Source organism: Typha angustifolia, chromosome 13 (assembly GCF_048772165.1).
Source record: "Typha angustifolia cultivar Huaian chromosome 13, ASM4877216v1, whole genome shotgun sequence".
Taxonomy (NCBI): domain Eukaryota; kingdom Viridiplantae; phylum Streptophyta; class Magnoliopsida; order Poales; family Typhaceae; genus Typha; species Typha angustifolia.
The window spans coordinates 12192883-12205000 of NC_133251.1; the positions used below are offsets into that span (position 1 = coordinate 12192883).

The 12118-nt window shown below is 35.6% G+C and overlaps 1 protein-coding gene and 1 non-coding gene across 3 annotated transcripts; one reads left to right on the forward strand and one right to left on the reverse strand.

Annotated features, from left to right (window-relative positions):
* Positions 1-871: 871 nt before the first annotated feature.
* On the forward strand, positions 872-7455 carry LOC140773591 (KH domain-containing protein At4g18375). Of its 2 annotated transcripts, none has more exons than XM_073116224.1 (8): positions 872-964; positions 1597-2239; positions 2775-3275; positions 3367-3606; positions 3695-3976; positions 4114-4169; positions 4371-4461; positions 6112-7455. In XM_073116224.1, exons 2-8 carry the CDS (start codon positions 1664-1666, stop codon positions 6241-6243), a joined length of 1878 nt encoding a protein of 625 aa, XP_072972325.1. In that variant the 5' UTR covers positions 872-964; positions 1597-1663; the 3' UTR covers positions 6244-7455. The 2 variants fall into 2 exon arrangements, with proteins under 2 accessions (XP_072972325.1, XP_072972326.1); XM_073116225.1 differs by having other exon boundaries at positions 915-1001.
* Positions 7456-8449: 994 nt separating this feature from the next.
* On the reverse strand, positions 8450-8522 carry TRNAA-CGC (transfer RNA alanine (anticodon CGC)). The gene has a single exon. It is a non-coding gene; the product is annotated as a tRNA-Ala (tRNA).
* Positions 8523-12118: the final 3596 nt, after the last annotated feature.

Here is a 12118-nt window from a genome sequence, read left to right on the forward strand (position 1 = left end):
CTACCAACTTATTACCCCCCTATAGTAAGTTTGGTTTGAGTCTAATGAGATTGAATTTGAGTTCACTCACATAGTAAATTTGTATATTTGACCATCTTTCAAATCTCTATTGATGCATTGAATGAGAGGGTATATAACATATAGAGATGATACATATATAAAAAGGGAAAATAGAGAAAGAAAGGGTTTCATCAAGCTGCATAGAAGAAGAAAATGCTATTGGAGGAGATTTTACTACTTTGCAAGAAAATTTCGATGCCAAATCATCTTTTGATCTCTTCAAAGATTTCTACACCTCTTGCTTTTGGCCAATAGTTGATGAGATATTTTTACTAATATCTTTCGTTAGTGTTTCATTAAATGACGAGATTGTAGTTCAAAAATTAGTTTTCTTTTAAGAAGAATGTGCGGTTACTTCCAGTGTTATCGAGAGAAGAATTATATTTTGATACACATAATGAAGAAATTTATCACAGAAATGTCTTCTGGTTTTTTTCGATTTAGATTTTTTACGCAAAATCTTAATGTGATTATTTGTTTGAACAGTTAGTTATCAATTATGTTGATTATTTCTATTATAGTGTAATATAAGAAATTAGTCTCTTTTTAATTATGCATAGACAAGTAATATTTATTTTTTTAATAAAAAAGAATAATAATAACTCACCAATGCTGAAGAGAATTATGATATAATACAAATCAGAGAGATAATTAGGGTAAAATTATTTCCATCAAGACTTACAACTTAACACAAGATGATGTCGAAGGTGTTTGAGCTGACGTCCCAAGAGGCTAACCCGAATCCGACCGGCTTTGATCCGGTAACCGCCAATAGCCGGTAAGATAAGGAGGTTTCAGGTTGGCTCTTCACGGAGGTTTCGATTCCTTTCTTTTCTTACTAAAACCCAAATCGCGACGGCTTCCTCGTCTCCAAACGCCTTCGTCCTCCTTGGCGTAGCCTAGGGTTAGTTTTTTCCTCTCTCTCTCTCTCTCAATTTAAGGTACGTCTCCGTCGTCCGCCGTACGTTCTTTTGTAGGGTTAGAGTTTCAACATCTTGCGCCTTGATGGCGGTTCTGTTGGGGTCTCTGTAGAGCTAGGGTTTTGGCTTGTGTTTGCAAGCTTCGGTGCCGGTGATCCCTAGAGTTTGGCTTTCTTGATTTAAAGTTCCTTTTCTTTCCTTTTCTTTTATTGTGCAGGAGTTTGCTAATGTTGAAAAAATTCCTCTTTGCGATGATGAATGTACGATTGTTACGAGAACATTGCCTTTTGCGCGATGTTTTTTTAATAATGCTGATTTATTTTTTCTGTCTAGTATAGTGGTGAATTCATAGCCTGGGCAATTAGAATCTATTATGTGAGCCTCTGTATCTTGATTTATCTCTCCAAGAGGTTAGTTTTATCATGCTCATTTTTACCCTCGTTCCCTAACGTATGCGTCTCTCTTTCTCTATTTCTTTCAAGACGTAGGCAGCGTATCGTTTGTCCCAGATGCTCTCTGTGTATCTGTGATGTAGTAGTAGTAAGTCTCTTTGTGAATCTCCTGCTAAGAATCTTATGACTGACGTCCTGGTTTGTGCTTTGTGTTTGCATGTCAGGGCATTGACCAAAACACACGAAGTCGCCTGTTTTGAGGTCAGCCATAGGTTGTTGGTCCATTGAAATATGGGCGAGACTGGGAAGCGTTCAAGGCAACAGAGGGGTGACGATCATGAAGGGAGAAATCAGAACAAGAGGCCAGTCAACAAGGATAGTTTTGGTGATGGCGAGTTGGTTGTTTATCGCATACTTTGTCCAAATGGTGTTATAGGGAGTGTGATTGGTAAGAGTGGTAAAGTAATAAACTCAATTAGGCAGGAGACTCGTGCTAAAATAAAGGTCGTTGATCCTTATCCTGGTTCAGACAAAAGGGTTATCACCATATATTGTTATGTTAAGGATAAAGATCATGTATATGATCATGAGGATGTCACAGAACCTCTTTGTGCTGCCCAGGATGCTCTGCTTAAGGTGCATGATGCTATAGTTAATGCTCTGGCAAATACTAGTGATTCTGATATGAATAACAAGGAAGAAGCCAATATATTGGTACCAGCAAGCCAAGCTGCAAATATAATCGGCAAGTCTGGGGCCACAATAAAGAGATTGAGAATGAAGACTAAAGCAAACATCAAAGTTAACCCAAAAGATTCCAATGAAGCTACTCATTCCTGTGCAATGAGTTTTGACAACTTTGTTCAGGTAAATGTTGTTCAGATTGTAACTTTTTATTGACAGGATGCTACATTATCACTTGCGGAGCTACTTGTAACTCTATCTAGTGCGTAACATTTTACTTATATGATCTTTCGGTAGAAACATTGATTCTTTCTTTTTTGGTAGCTAGATAGAATAAAACATTTTATCTGAGAAGTATTTTATGGAAGCTTCGTTAATACAACTGGTTCTCATTGCTTTATGATTTGCATGTGCCAATTTTCTTGGTAGAGTTGTGATTAGTGATGTCATTCATTTCAACTTTATTTTTAATGAAAAGCTGATTGTTTTTACTGTGCTTTTAAGAGCATTAAGTTTGTTTTTGTCAATAACTTTGATATGTAGGATGACTTTGTGGCATTTCTTAGTGTTACTATTGGTCAGTTTGGGAATGAAAGAGTCTTGTCATATCTTGCTAGCATTTTCTGCATGTTATTTAATTTTTTTCCCGTGCATTATCAGTTAAGCCATTTTTTTTTTCTTTTTCATCTGTATTGATATCCGTTTCATGTTTAACCAGATAACAGGTGATTCTGAAGCAGTTAGAAGAGCATTACTTTCTGTATCTGCCATTATGTACAAGTTTTCACCAAAAGAAGAGATCTCCCTTGAAACTTCAGTTCCAGAGGTTCCAACAAGTATAATTATCCCTTCAGATGTCCCTATTTATCCAGCTGGTAGCTTCTACCACAGTGCTGATGCCATTGTTCCCCCTCCAAGCTCTGGGTTACCACTCATAGGTGCAACACCTCATATTCCAGAGTTTCCTGGGTTTTCAGATGCTGCTAGTGCGTGGCCAGTTTATCCTTCTGCTCTTCCTGTTATTTCTGGGTTCAGTGGCCCATCACAGTCAGAGGAGCTAGTACTTCGCGTCTTATGTCCATCTGACAAGATTGGACGGGTTATTGGTAAAGGCGGGAGCACCATAAAGAGTGTAAGGCAGGACAGTGGTGCACGTATTGATGTCGACGACACAAAGGACGAGTCAGAGGAGTGTGTAATTACTGTTACATCCCCTGAGGTTTGACCAATATCTTTTCACCCCTATAACTTTGTTTTATTCGTGATTATCGAGCAGTAGGTCCTATGTGATTTGTAACATGCATCTGCAGTCCACCTTTGATGTGAAATCTGCAGCAGTTGAAGCTGTTTTGCTGCTTCAAGGAAAGATTAATGATGAAGATGAGGAAAGAGCTAGTATCCGCCTTCTTGTCCCATCAAAAGTTATTGGCTGTCTTATTGGCAAGGGTGGTTCAATTATAAATGATATGCGCAAGAAGACTAAGGCTGATATTCGCATCTCAAAGGGAGAAAAGCCCAAGCGTGCTGGCTCCAGTGATGAGCTTGTAGAGGTATTCTTTCTCTGCTTCCCTATTTCTCTTTGGTTTCATAGGGTAGATTTTTTATGGGGGTTTTCCTTTATCTGTTGACTGCGTCCAGGTGTCTGGAGAGGTGGGTAAGCTGCGTGATGCACTTGCTCAGATAGTTTTAAAGCTCAGGGAAGGTGTTTTGAGGGACAGAGAGGGCAGCCAGAATGTTCCGAAGGATGGCAGTCAGACCATACATTCAATAGATCCTTTATACAGCAGTAAGCTTTCTCTGCCTGCCATGTTGCCTAGTATTCCACCAGTGGCCCCTTTGAGCTATGATCAAAGAGCTGAGGCTGAAAGAGGTTTTGGAATTTATCCTGGAAGCAGTTTGTATGGGCACAGTTCTTTGCAGGTATAACATGGGCATCTTCACATCATTATTTGTCAGCAGCAACGGAGCCTTTTTTTCCTTTTAACTTATTCTCATATTTCTACAACTGTTTGCATATGGAATGACATCGGTGATTTGTATGTATATTTTTTTCTTAGGCTGGAGAGAATGGTTATAGATCAGTCTCATCATATACATCAAAGACGTATGGAGGGTATGTTTTTCTGTTCACTTTGTTTAGAAAATTAAATCTGGCACTGCATTTTATATATGATATATGGTTGGAAACTTGCTGTGACGAGAGATCTGATCATTGTCATTTTCCACAGCTTCGATACTCCAGTACGGTGATTTATTTTATTGCTATAGGTGCTATAATTGTTGTTCATTACTTTCTTGCTTCACTACCTGGCAGATTGCCTCCATATAGTGAAATGATGATTCCTGCGAATGCCTTGGCTAAAGTTATGGGAAAAGGTGGTACAAACTTGGAGAACATTAGGAAGGTCAGTTTGCTATTCCCATATCATTTATACAATGAAAGGTTCTTTTATACTTTGTTATAGCATTTAGGGAATGAAAGACAGGTAAGGTGTAGTTGTATTACAGAAAATAAGACCTGTCCTGATACCCCTAGTAGTCGTGAGTTTAACAAGTTTTTATTTATCTATTTTTAACTTTGAATTTCTTCCAGATTTTTACTATCATTAAATTTGAGGCTCTTGGTAACTCCAAGAAAAGATCTGAAAAGGAATTTCACGAGCTTCTTTGTTTGTATCTAAATAGAAACAGTTATTACATCTCATATTCTTATTGATGAATTTCATTCATCCCCCTTTTTGGGAAAACAGGAAAACATAATCAAAATGGGATTTGGTGTGGGCGATACCATTTGAGTAGGTCCAAGTGTGTTGTCGGATGTGTGCATCATTGTGGACATCCGATGGTCGTAATCATGCCCACTTTATCTTGTGGGCCCCTTGTGTTCAATTTCGAGCGTGACCACGACTAGGGGTGTAATCTAGCCAAGCTCAATCAAGCTTAAATTGAAATTATTTCAATTTGAGCCAATTTCAAGCTAATTTTGAGCTTGAGCCTAAACGAGCCAATTTCAAGCTTTAATTAAATTAATCCAAATTTCGACAATGATCAAGTTTGAATTAAATTAAGCTTGGTTTAGGCTTGAATCAAGCTTAAAATAAGACCTAATTTAAAATTATAAACTAATAGAAATATCCATGTATTTAGAAAAGATATGATATGATTAAAATTCAAAACTAAACTTTATAAGATCAGAGTACATAACTATCCACTTACGTAAATCTTAGAATATAACATAATTATAGTATAGTATAAAAAGTATCACTCATATTATATATATATATAATAATAATTATTATTATTTTGAGCTTTATTGAGCCTACTTGATTGAGCCGCATGATCAAGCTTGCCTTGGAATTATTTTCGAGCATATTTTGTATCAAGCTCAGCTTAACTTATGTCTAAGCCGAGCTCAAGCCAGCTTGATTATTTTGACAACCCTAACCACGACAATTGGACACATACGATCGAGGCCGTGCGCTCGAACTGACCCACAGGGGTTGACTCGCAATAAATTCCCACCCAACATAATCAGCTGAACAAGTTGTACTGAATCTTATTTTATCCTGTTAGCTGTACAATGTTTTTTCATTATTTCTACATTGAGCCCTGTATTTTCCTAAAAATATGCAAATAACATTGTGGTTCTAAACTTCTAATTTTTAACTTAATAGATCCTATCATGAAAACACTTGACTGTAGATGTTAGTATTTGCCAAGTGACTATTACTGTATTGCAATGTTCTGTTAGGGTTGGATGGATTTAATTAAAAGCAGATTTGTACTTTTGGCTGATATCAAGTTAAACCAGCTGTATTAGTGATTTTGTTGAACTAAAGGCAAATGGAGTATTCAATTTAGAAATAGTTAAAGGTTGGGTTTGAACCAGAATATGTCAATAATGCAGGGCATGATCTGAAAGTTGCTCCCTTTTTTTATCTTATAAAACCTGACCTTAAACATCTTTGCTCCTTGTGCTTTGTTGGTGACTAGTTTTTATTAATATACCACTGGTTTTTCTTTTGACCGGTCTGTTTACTTTCATATTGCTGCAGATTTCTGGTGCTCACATAGACATTGTTGATTCCAAATCATCCCATTTTGAACGCATTGCTCAGATTTCGGGCACTACTGAGCAGAAGCAATCAGCGGAGAACTTAATTAAGGCCTTCATAATGTCAACATAAGATGCAGTCGTGCTTTCAAGCACTAATAGATGTTCTTTTGGTCTGTTGCCATGCACATCTGATCTTTTTCACTTCCCTTAAGGTTTTTTCTGCAGAGTAGTTCCATAGTGTCTTTCCTTTCCTCAGTGTCTATTCGAGTTTCTGAAGAATCTAATGCTGACTTGTCTTTGAGGATTCCCTTTCTGTTACAGAATCTGTCGATTCTAATTATTCTACTATCCTTAGGCCCTCCTATATTTTCCTCTGATGTTGTTTTCTTGTGAATCGTTTTAACTAGAATGCCAAGGTTTCCTGTTTATGACTACTCTTCAATAACTGATCAGTCAGTATGGTTATATTTATAACCCTGTCATGCTGATTCCTTCCGAGGTAATATGGCTATCTATCCATCTACATGATATGACAATTTTGTAACTTTTCTGCTCATTAATTGTTTTCGTAGATTGTCATCCTAGAAACAAATTATTATTTGGAAGTTATATACTTGAATCTTGAGTCGTGCATCTCAAAGATCCTCTCATTATTCTTCTGGTACATAGTTTTGGAGGCTTGATGAATATCTCCTGGTCATCTCCTTGTACCAAATTTACAGGATTTATTTTTGTTTCTTCTTCCTGTTGATCATACCATTTATGTGGTATGCTGTAGATGCTGGTGATATTTGTTTCAGTTTTCACTCTTTATGTTCGATATTCTGATCCTCTTTCCTTTAAGCTCTCCTTTAATATTTTTTCTATTTTTTTGGAACTCCGGTTCAACTTTTTAAATGAACCAAAGTGTTTCTGTAATGCCAATTTACCTATTGCATCTTTGCACTGGGTATATCTGAGCTGTATCCTCTAATATATACCTTCTCGGCAAAATGCTAACGACTGTATGTAGCATTTCCTTTTTCTTTTGTTTTTGACCTCCTTTCATGCCTAGATTAAGTTTAACCACATATTTTGCTATAGAGAAGCTATCTTTTAGAGTTTAAGATGTTTAGATCTTGTTACTGAGGTAATCATGTGTATATGTTGATGAGCTGCTGTTTGTTTCATGTGCCCTTTGCCCACTTGCTTGGGTGTTATTAATTTTGGCTTGTTGATATTAATGTCTCTTGGTTCCATTATGAAATTCTTGGGAAGGACCAGTCCACAAGATTATGACAAGTAAAATTCCTTACATTTTATTTAATTATTATTGAAACCATGAGCAGGTCAATTTGTTGTATCGATGAGCTTTTGTTCTCTTTTGTGAGAGTTTTAGTTCTTTGGACAGGTTCTTCCATTTCATTTGCTTCTACTGCTTTTCAGCTCTGGAAAATACCATTTGGTTGTAAATTGTACACATTTAAGTATAGGGAAAGAAGGCTGGTAAATTGAAAGACATTAGAACCTCATGACAAACAGAAGCCAAGTTGAGTTTATATAACATGTGACTTTTCTTTTTCAATTTTCACACGTAATGTTATTATTTATTTACCTATGGGCTAGTGTGGTGGAAAACATTTACATCCATTTAGATGGACCTGAGAATCTGAGATAGTTCTCTTTCAGCAGTAGGTTATATGTTCCACTCCAGGGTTAATCAATCACTGCAGAACCTACCATGACATGCCCGGAAACTTTCATATTGACAAGTTAAACGTTACTGTAAATATATCTAACTTCTATGCTTTTGAGATGTTTAAATTAGTTGCTTGTGTTACTTATCGTAAAGAAACATTTGGTGGCTCGGTATTAGCAACTGGTACAAAACATTCCAGTGGCAGGTTTATGTTGTGCAACCATTCATAGTCAGTTGATGCAATATCTTGTTTGACTTTCCTTTTAAGTTGATGGCATACTTTTAAGGTCAAGATTAAAATGTCTACTAAGATGAAATATTCCAAGATAAAAAATAATAATGAATTCTCTCTTGTCAATATTCTAATTCTCAATAAGAAGCCCATTAATGATTGAAAGCTATTGGGTATAACTACAATTGACCATATCATCTAATTATTCGAGGTTGGCTGGCAGAGATGCCAGACCACTGACCAGCCATGAGAAATAAAAATCAAAGTATCCCTTAGGACGGGTCTTGGGGCATATGATAGTAGGTATATTGATAGGAACATTTCCTGTTAGCCTTTAATTAAGAAATTGAATTTAAATTTTGTCATTTTGTTTGGACTAATTTGTAATATGAAAAATAAATCTCAATAAATATAGTAAAAACAACGTGGAGACGCGGGGAATCGAACCCCGTGCCTCTCGCATGCGAAGCGAGCGCTCTACCATATGAGCTACGTCCCCTGCCAATAGTTTTAGAAGGAAATCCTAATTAAAATTCTTCTCCTTGAAGCATATTATTTTTAGATCAAATAAGGGGGAATTATTTTGTGCACCAGTGGCGAAAAAGCTTGCACTTGATTGAGTGTTAAAAGAAATTTTTTCTATAAGTCAGCGACTTAGTATCCACCATAAGATGATAGCCCTAGAATTCTCTATAAATCTACCTTGCAAATTTTTATTATTCTCCACCAAACTTACTCTAAGTCTTTTGTTTAATTATTTATAGAACCAACAAATCTTTGACCGACCGACAGAAATAAAGTTCTATAGGTAGAATAACGGAGCGAGATCAAACTTCCAAATATTTTATCAATGGTTTCATGAATAAAGATATCTATACAATACTTTTCTGCACCAAAGAATCACATTTCATAAGGAAAAGAAATCAAGATAAAATCCTTCAAAAAAAAAAAAACAAATCGATAGAAAAGATTAGTTTTGATGGTTAGCTACTGTTTGCAAGCCTGTGAAAGCATCAACGCTCTTATCAATTATTGATTCCCCCCCCCCCCCCCCCCCCCCCCCCTCTCTCTCTATCTCTATCAAACCTTTGTCACAGAATAGTGACAGTGGGACCCACACGGATAAATACGCACGTGGTTTAATTTACTACATTGATAGGTGGTTGGTAGAGTTTTTGACCAAACTAGGCCTTTTCTTAAAAAAAGGAATTTATTTCATTGTAACTATCCGTTAAAAGCCGAGTTTATTAACATTTTAAAGCGAAAAAGTTACTAAGTTAGATCATCTTTTTCTTACATATAAGACACTAATTTGGTCATCATTTCTATACGTTATTAAAAAAAATTAAGATAAACTCGACTAAATCTATCAGTATTTTATTTAAAGTTTTTTTTTTTTTTACCTTTTTAGGTGTCTAGTCTCAGTTTCAAATCATATGCGTCGCTGAACAATTGCTTCGAATCAAACGTCACTTAAATCTACTCCAAGCCGTTGTGTTGACAAGCTATTCTTTCAAGCTAATTGTACTGCCGAATCATCAACCGAATCTAGCCAAACCATCAAATTACTAACCACCAAATAATATTATTTAGAACTGGAGTTAAACTCATGACCTCGCAAGATACCTATCAATCTACTGGAGTTGGTTGGTATTTTATTTAAAGTTACTAAATTTAACCTTTTTTAACCTATATAAACTGTCGCGACTTTGGGCCCAGCTTGAATACGACACGTGGCGTCACCCATCGCAATGGCCGACACGGCGACACCTTTTTCTTTTACCCCCCCGGGGTGCTTACGTGTCCAAAACTTTTCTTCCCTGGGTCCCACGATGTGCGTCGTCGGATCCGTTAAGCATGGGAAAGTTACAGAAAAGGCCCTGGGGTTTGAAACTCCAAAGTAATTTATATAGTTACATATTGGACCTTTTCAAACGTCAAATGATTTATTATTACAAGGTTAAATATACTTTATACTGAGTAATCTTTTTTTACTCACTCAACCTTTGTTTTGTAGTATGAAAAAATAATTTAAATAATTTTGTTTTCGCTACATAAATTAATTCGTCTAACTTAAACAATTTAAATACTTAGAGATGTTATATAATTGAGCTAAATTATAGGGAGGTAAAATATAATAACCCTAAATTAGAATGAAAAGGGGTAGAATGTAATTTATCCAATGGCTTTTCCAAAGTGGCATCTAATGCACGAGAGTCCTACTTAATGTTAGTGTGAGATCCAAGGAAGGTTAAAAAGAGACTCAGCTGTGAAAAGGGAAAGCAAAATAAAATAAAGCATGATAACTTCTATGGTCATCCAATAAAAGTCTTGCATGTCTAAAGTCTGAAATGAAGTCTTTTAATGCAACATAATATGATTGAATCCCAACTCTGGGCCCCAAAAGACGTCATGATTCATTTAATCGTGAAAGTTCTCTCTAGGAAGTTGGAATGGGTTGAAATACTCTTTCTTTTATTTTATTTTTTTCTTTCTTTTTTGCAATTGTGGCCCACGTTCATTATTGGATGAATCACGAGTTATTTTTCCCTTCCTTCTTTTCTTCTTCTCCCCTAGCACTGTCTTTGGGGTTCACATGCTTCAATGTGTTCTTGAATAGGGTTGCTGTTTGACTTGAAAACAAATGCAAATCCTCCGTCATGCATGATGTTGTTATGTATGTTTAATTTGTATAATATTAATCATGTGCTCTCATTGTTTTTGGTAATCTCTATAATAGCTTGCAAGATGATATTAGCAAATATGGGTCAAAAGTCAGAAGTATATGCTACTTGCAAACTATTTTATGACCACATTGGTTATGTTCATAACAACACAAGTTTAGAAATCAGAGGATTTTGAGTTGCGTAAGAATATAATTATTGAGCTTACGAATGCATCCATTCTTTAAAATGTATTTCCATGTAAGTTATATTAGAAATAAGTTTTCTTAAAAACACTTATGAAAATATAGAAAGAAATAAACATAACCTCGAGTCTATGTTAGAAAGACATGACAATAAGAGGGCTAGAACTTTTATCTCTTTGGTTTGAATTGCTAACATATTTGTTAGAATTTTCTTTTCTAGAGTTTCAAAGAAAATGATACCTACTCCGGAAGCTTCTCTATGAAAAGAAGCTATCCATGATGAAATTGAATTCATCTTATAAAATCATACTTGGAAATTAATATATCATCTAATAGAGTGTAAATCTTTTGACTACGAATTAATCTTCAAAAAGAAATAAAAGAAGATGATTCAATCGACAAATATAAGGCGAGACTTTTAATTAAAAGGTATAGACAGACAGATAAAAGGAATAAATTACTTTGATATATATTTGCTAGTTTTAAGAATAATGTATATTCAATAAATAATTACTTTTATAGTATTATATAATTTGATAATACATCAAATAGATGTGAAAACATCGTTTGTGTATGATAACTTTTTATTGTACTCTCTCTCAACTAAGTCTGTATTTTATGTAAGCTAATTCATTCATGTCGGGATTATTGGAAATATCATATATTTGGGCATAAATTTTATATGCTATTTGCTGACGACCTTGTCCTACTTGGTAATGCTAGTGTGAATGAAGCCTCAACTATCTCAAACACCATCAGCACAGCACGTATTCCAAGTTATCAGGGCAGATTATCAACTTGGATATATCTGTTATATTCTTAGCAACAAGACCGATGAGACTAAGAAAGCCTTCATTCTTGAGGTGTTGCAAGCTAGTTCCCTCACCCTAGGCGAGAAATACTTAGGCACCCCACTACTTCTGCCATGTTCTAAAAATGAGGCCTTTCAATTCTTGCTCGATAAGATGCGCTCAAGACTTGCCAGCTGGAAATCTAAGACACTGTCCTACGGAAAGCTAGTACCAATCAAAGTTGTTTTTGTTTAATCCCTACTTTCTTTATGAACACAATCTTACTCCCTACTTCCTTCATAAATAAGATAACTTTTATCATCAGAAACTTTTGGTGGTGCTTTGGTGGCAGTAGTCGAAAACTCAATCTAAAGAGTTGAGATAGCTTTTGTAAACCCTTGGATAGAGGAGGCGTTGGAATAAAAGATTTTGCGA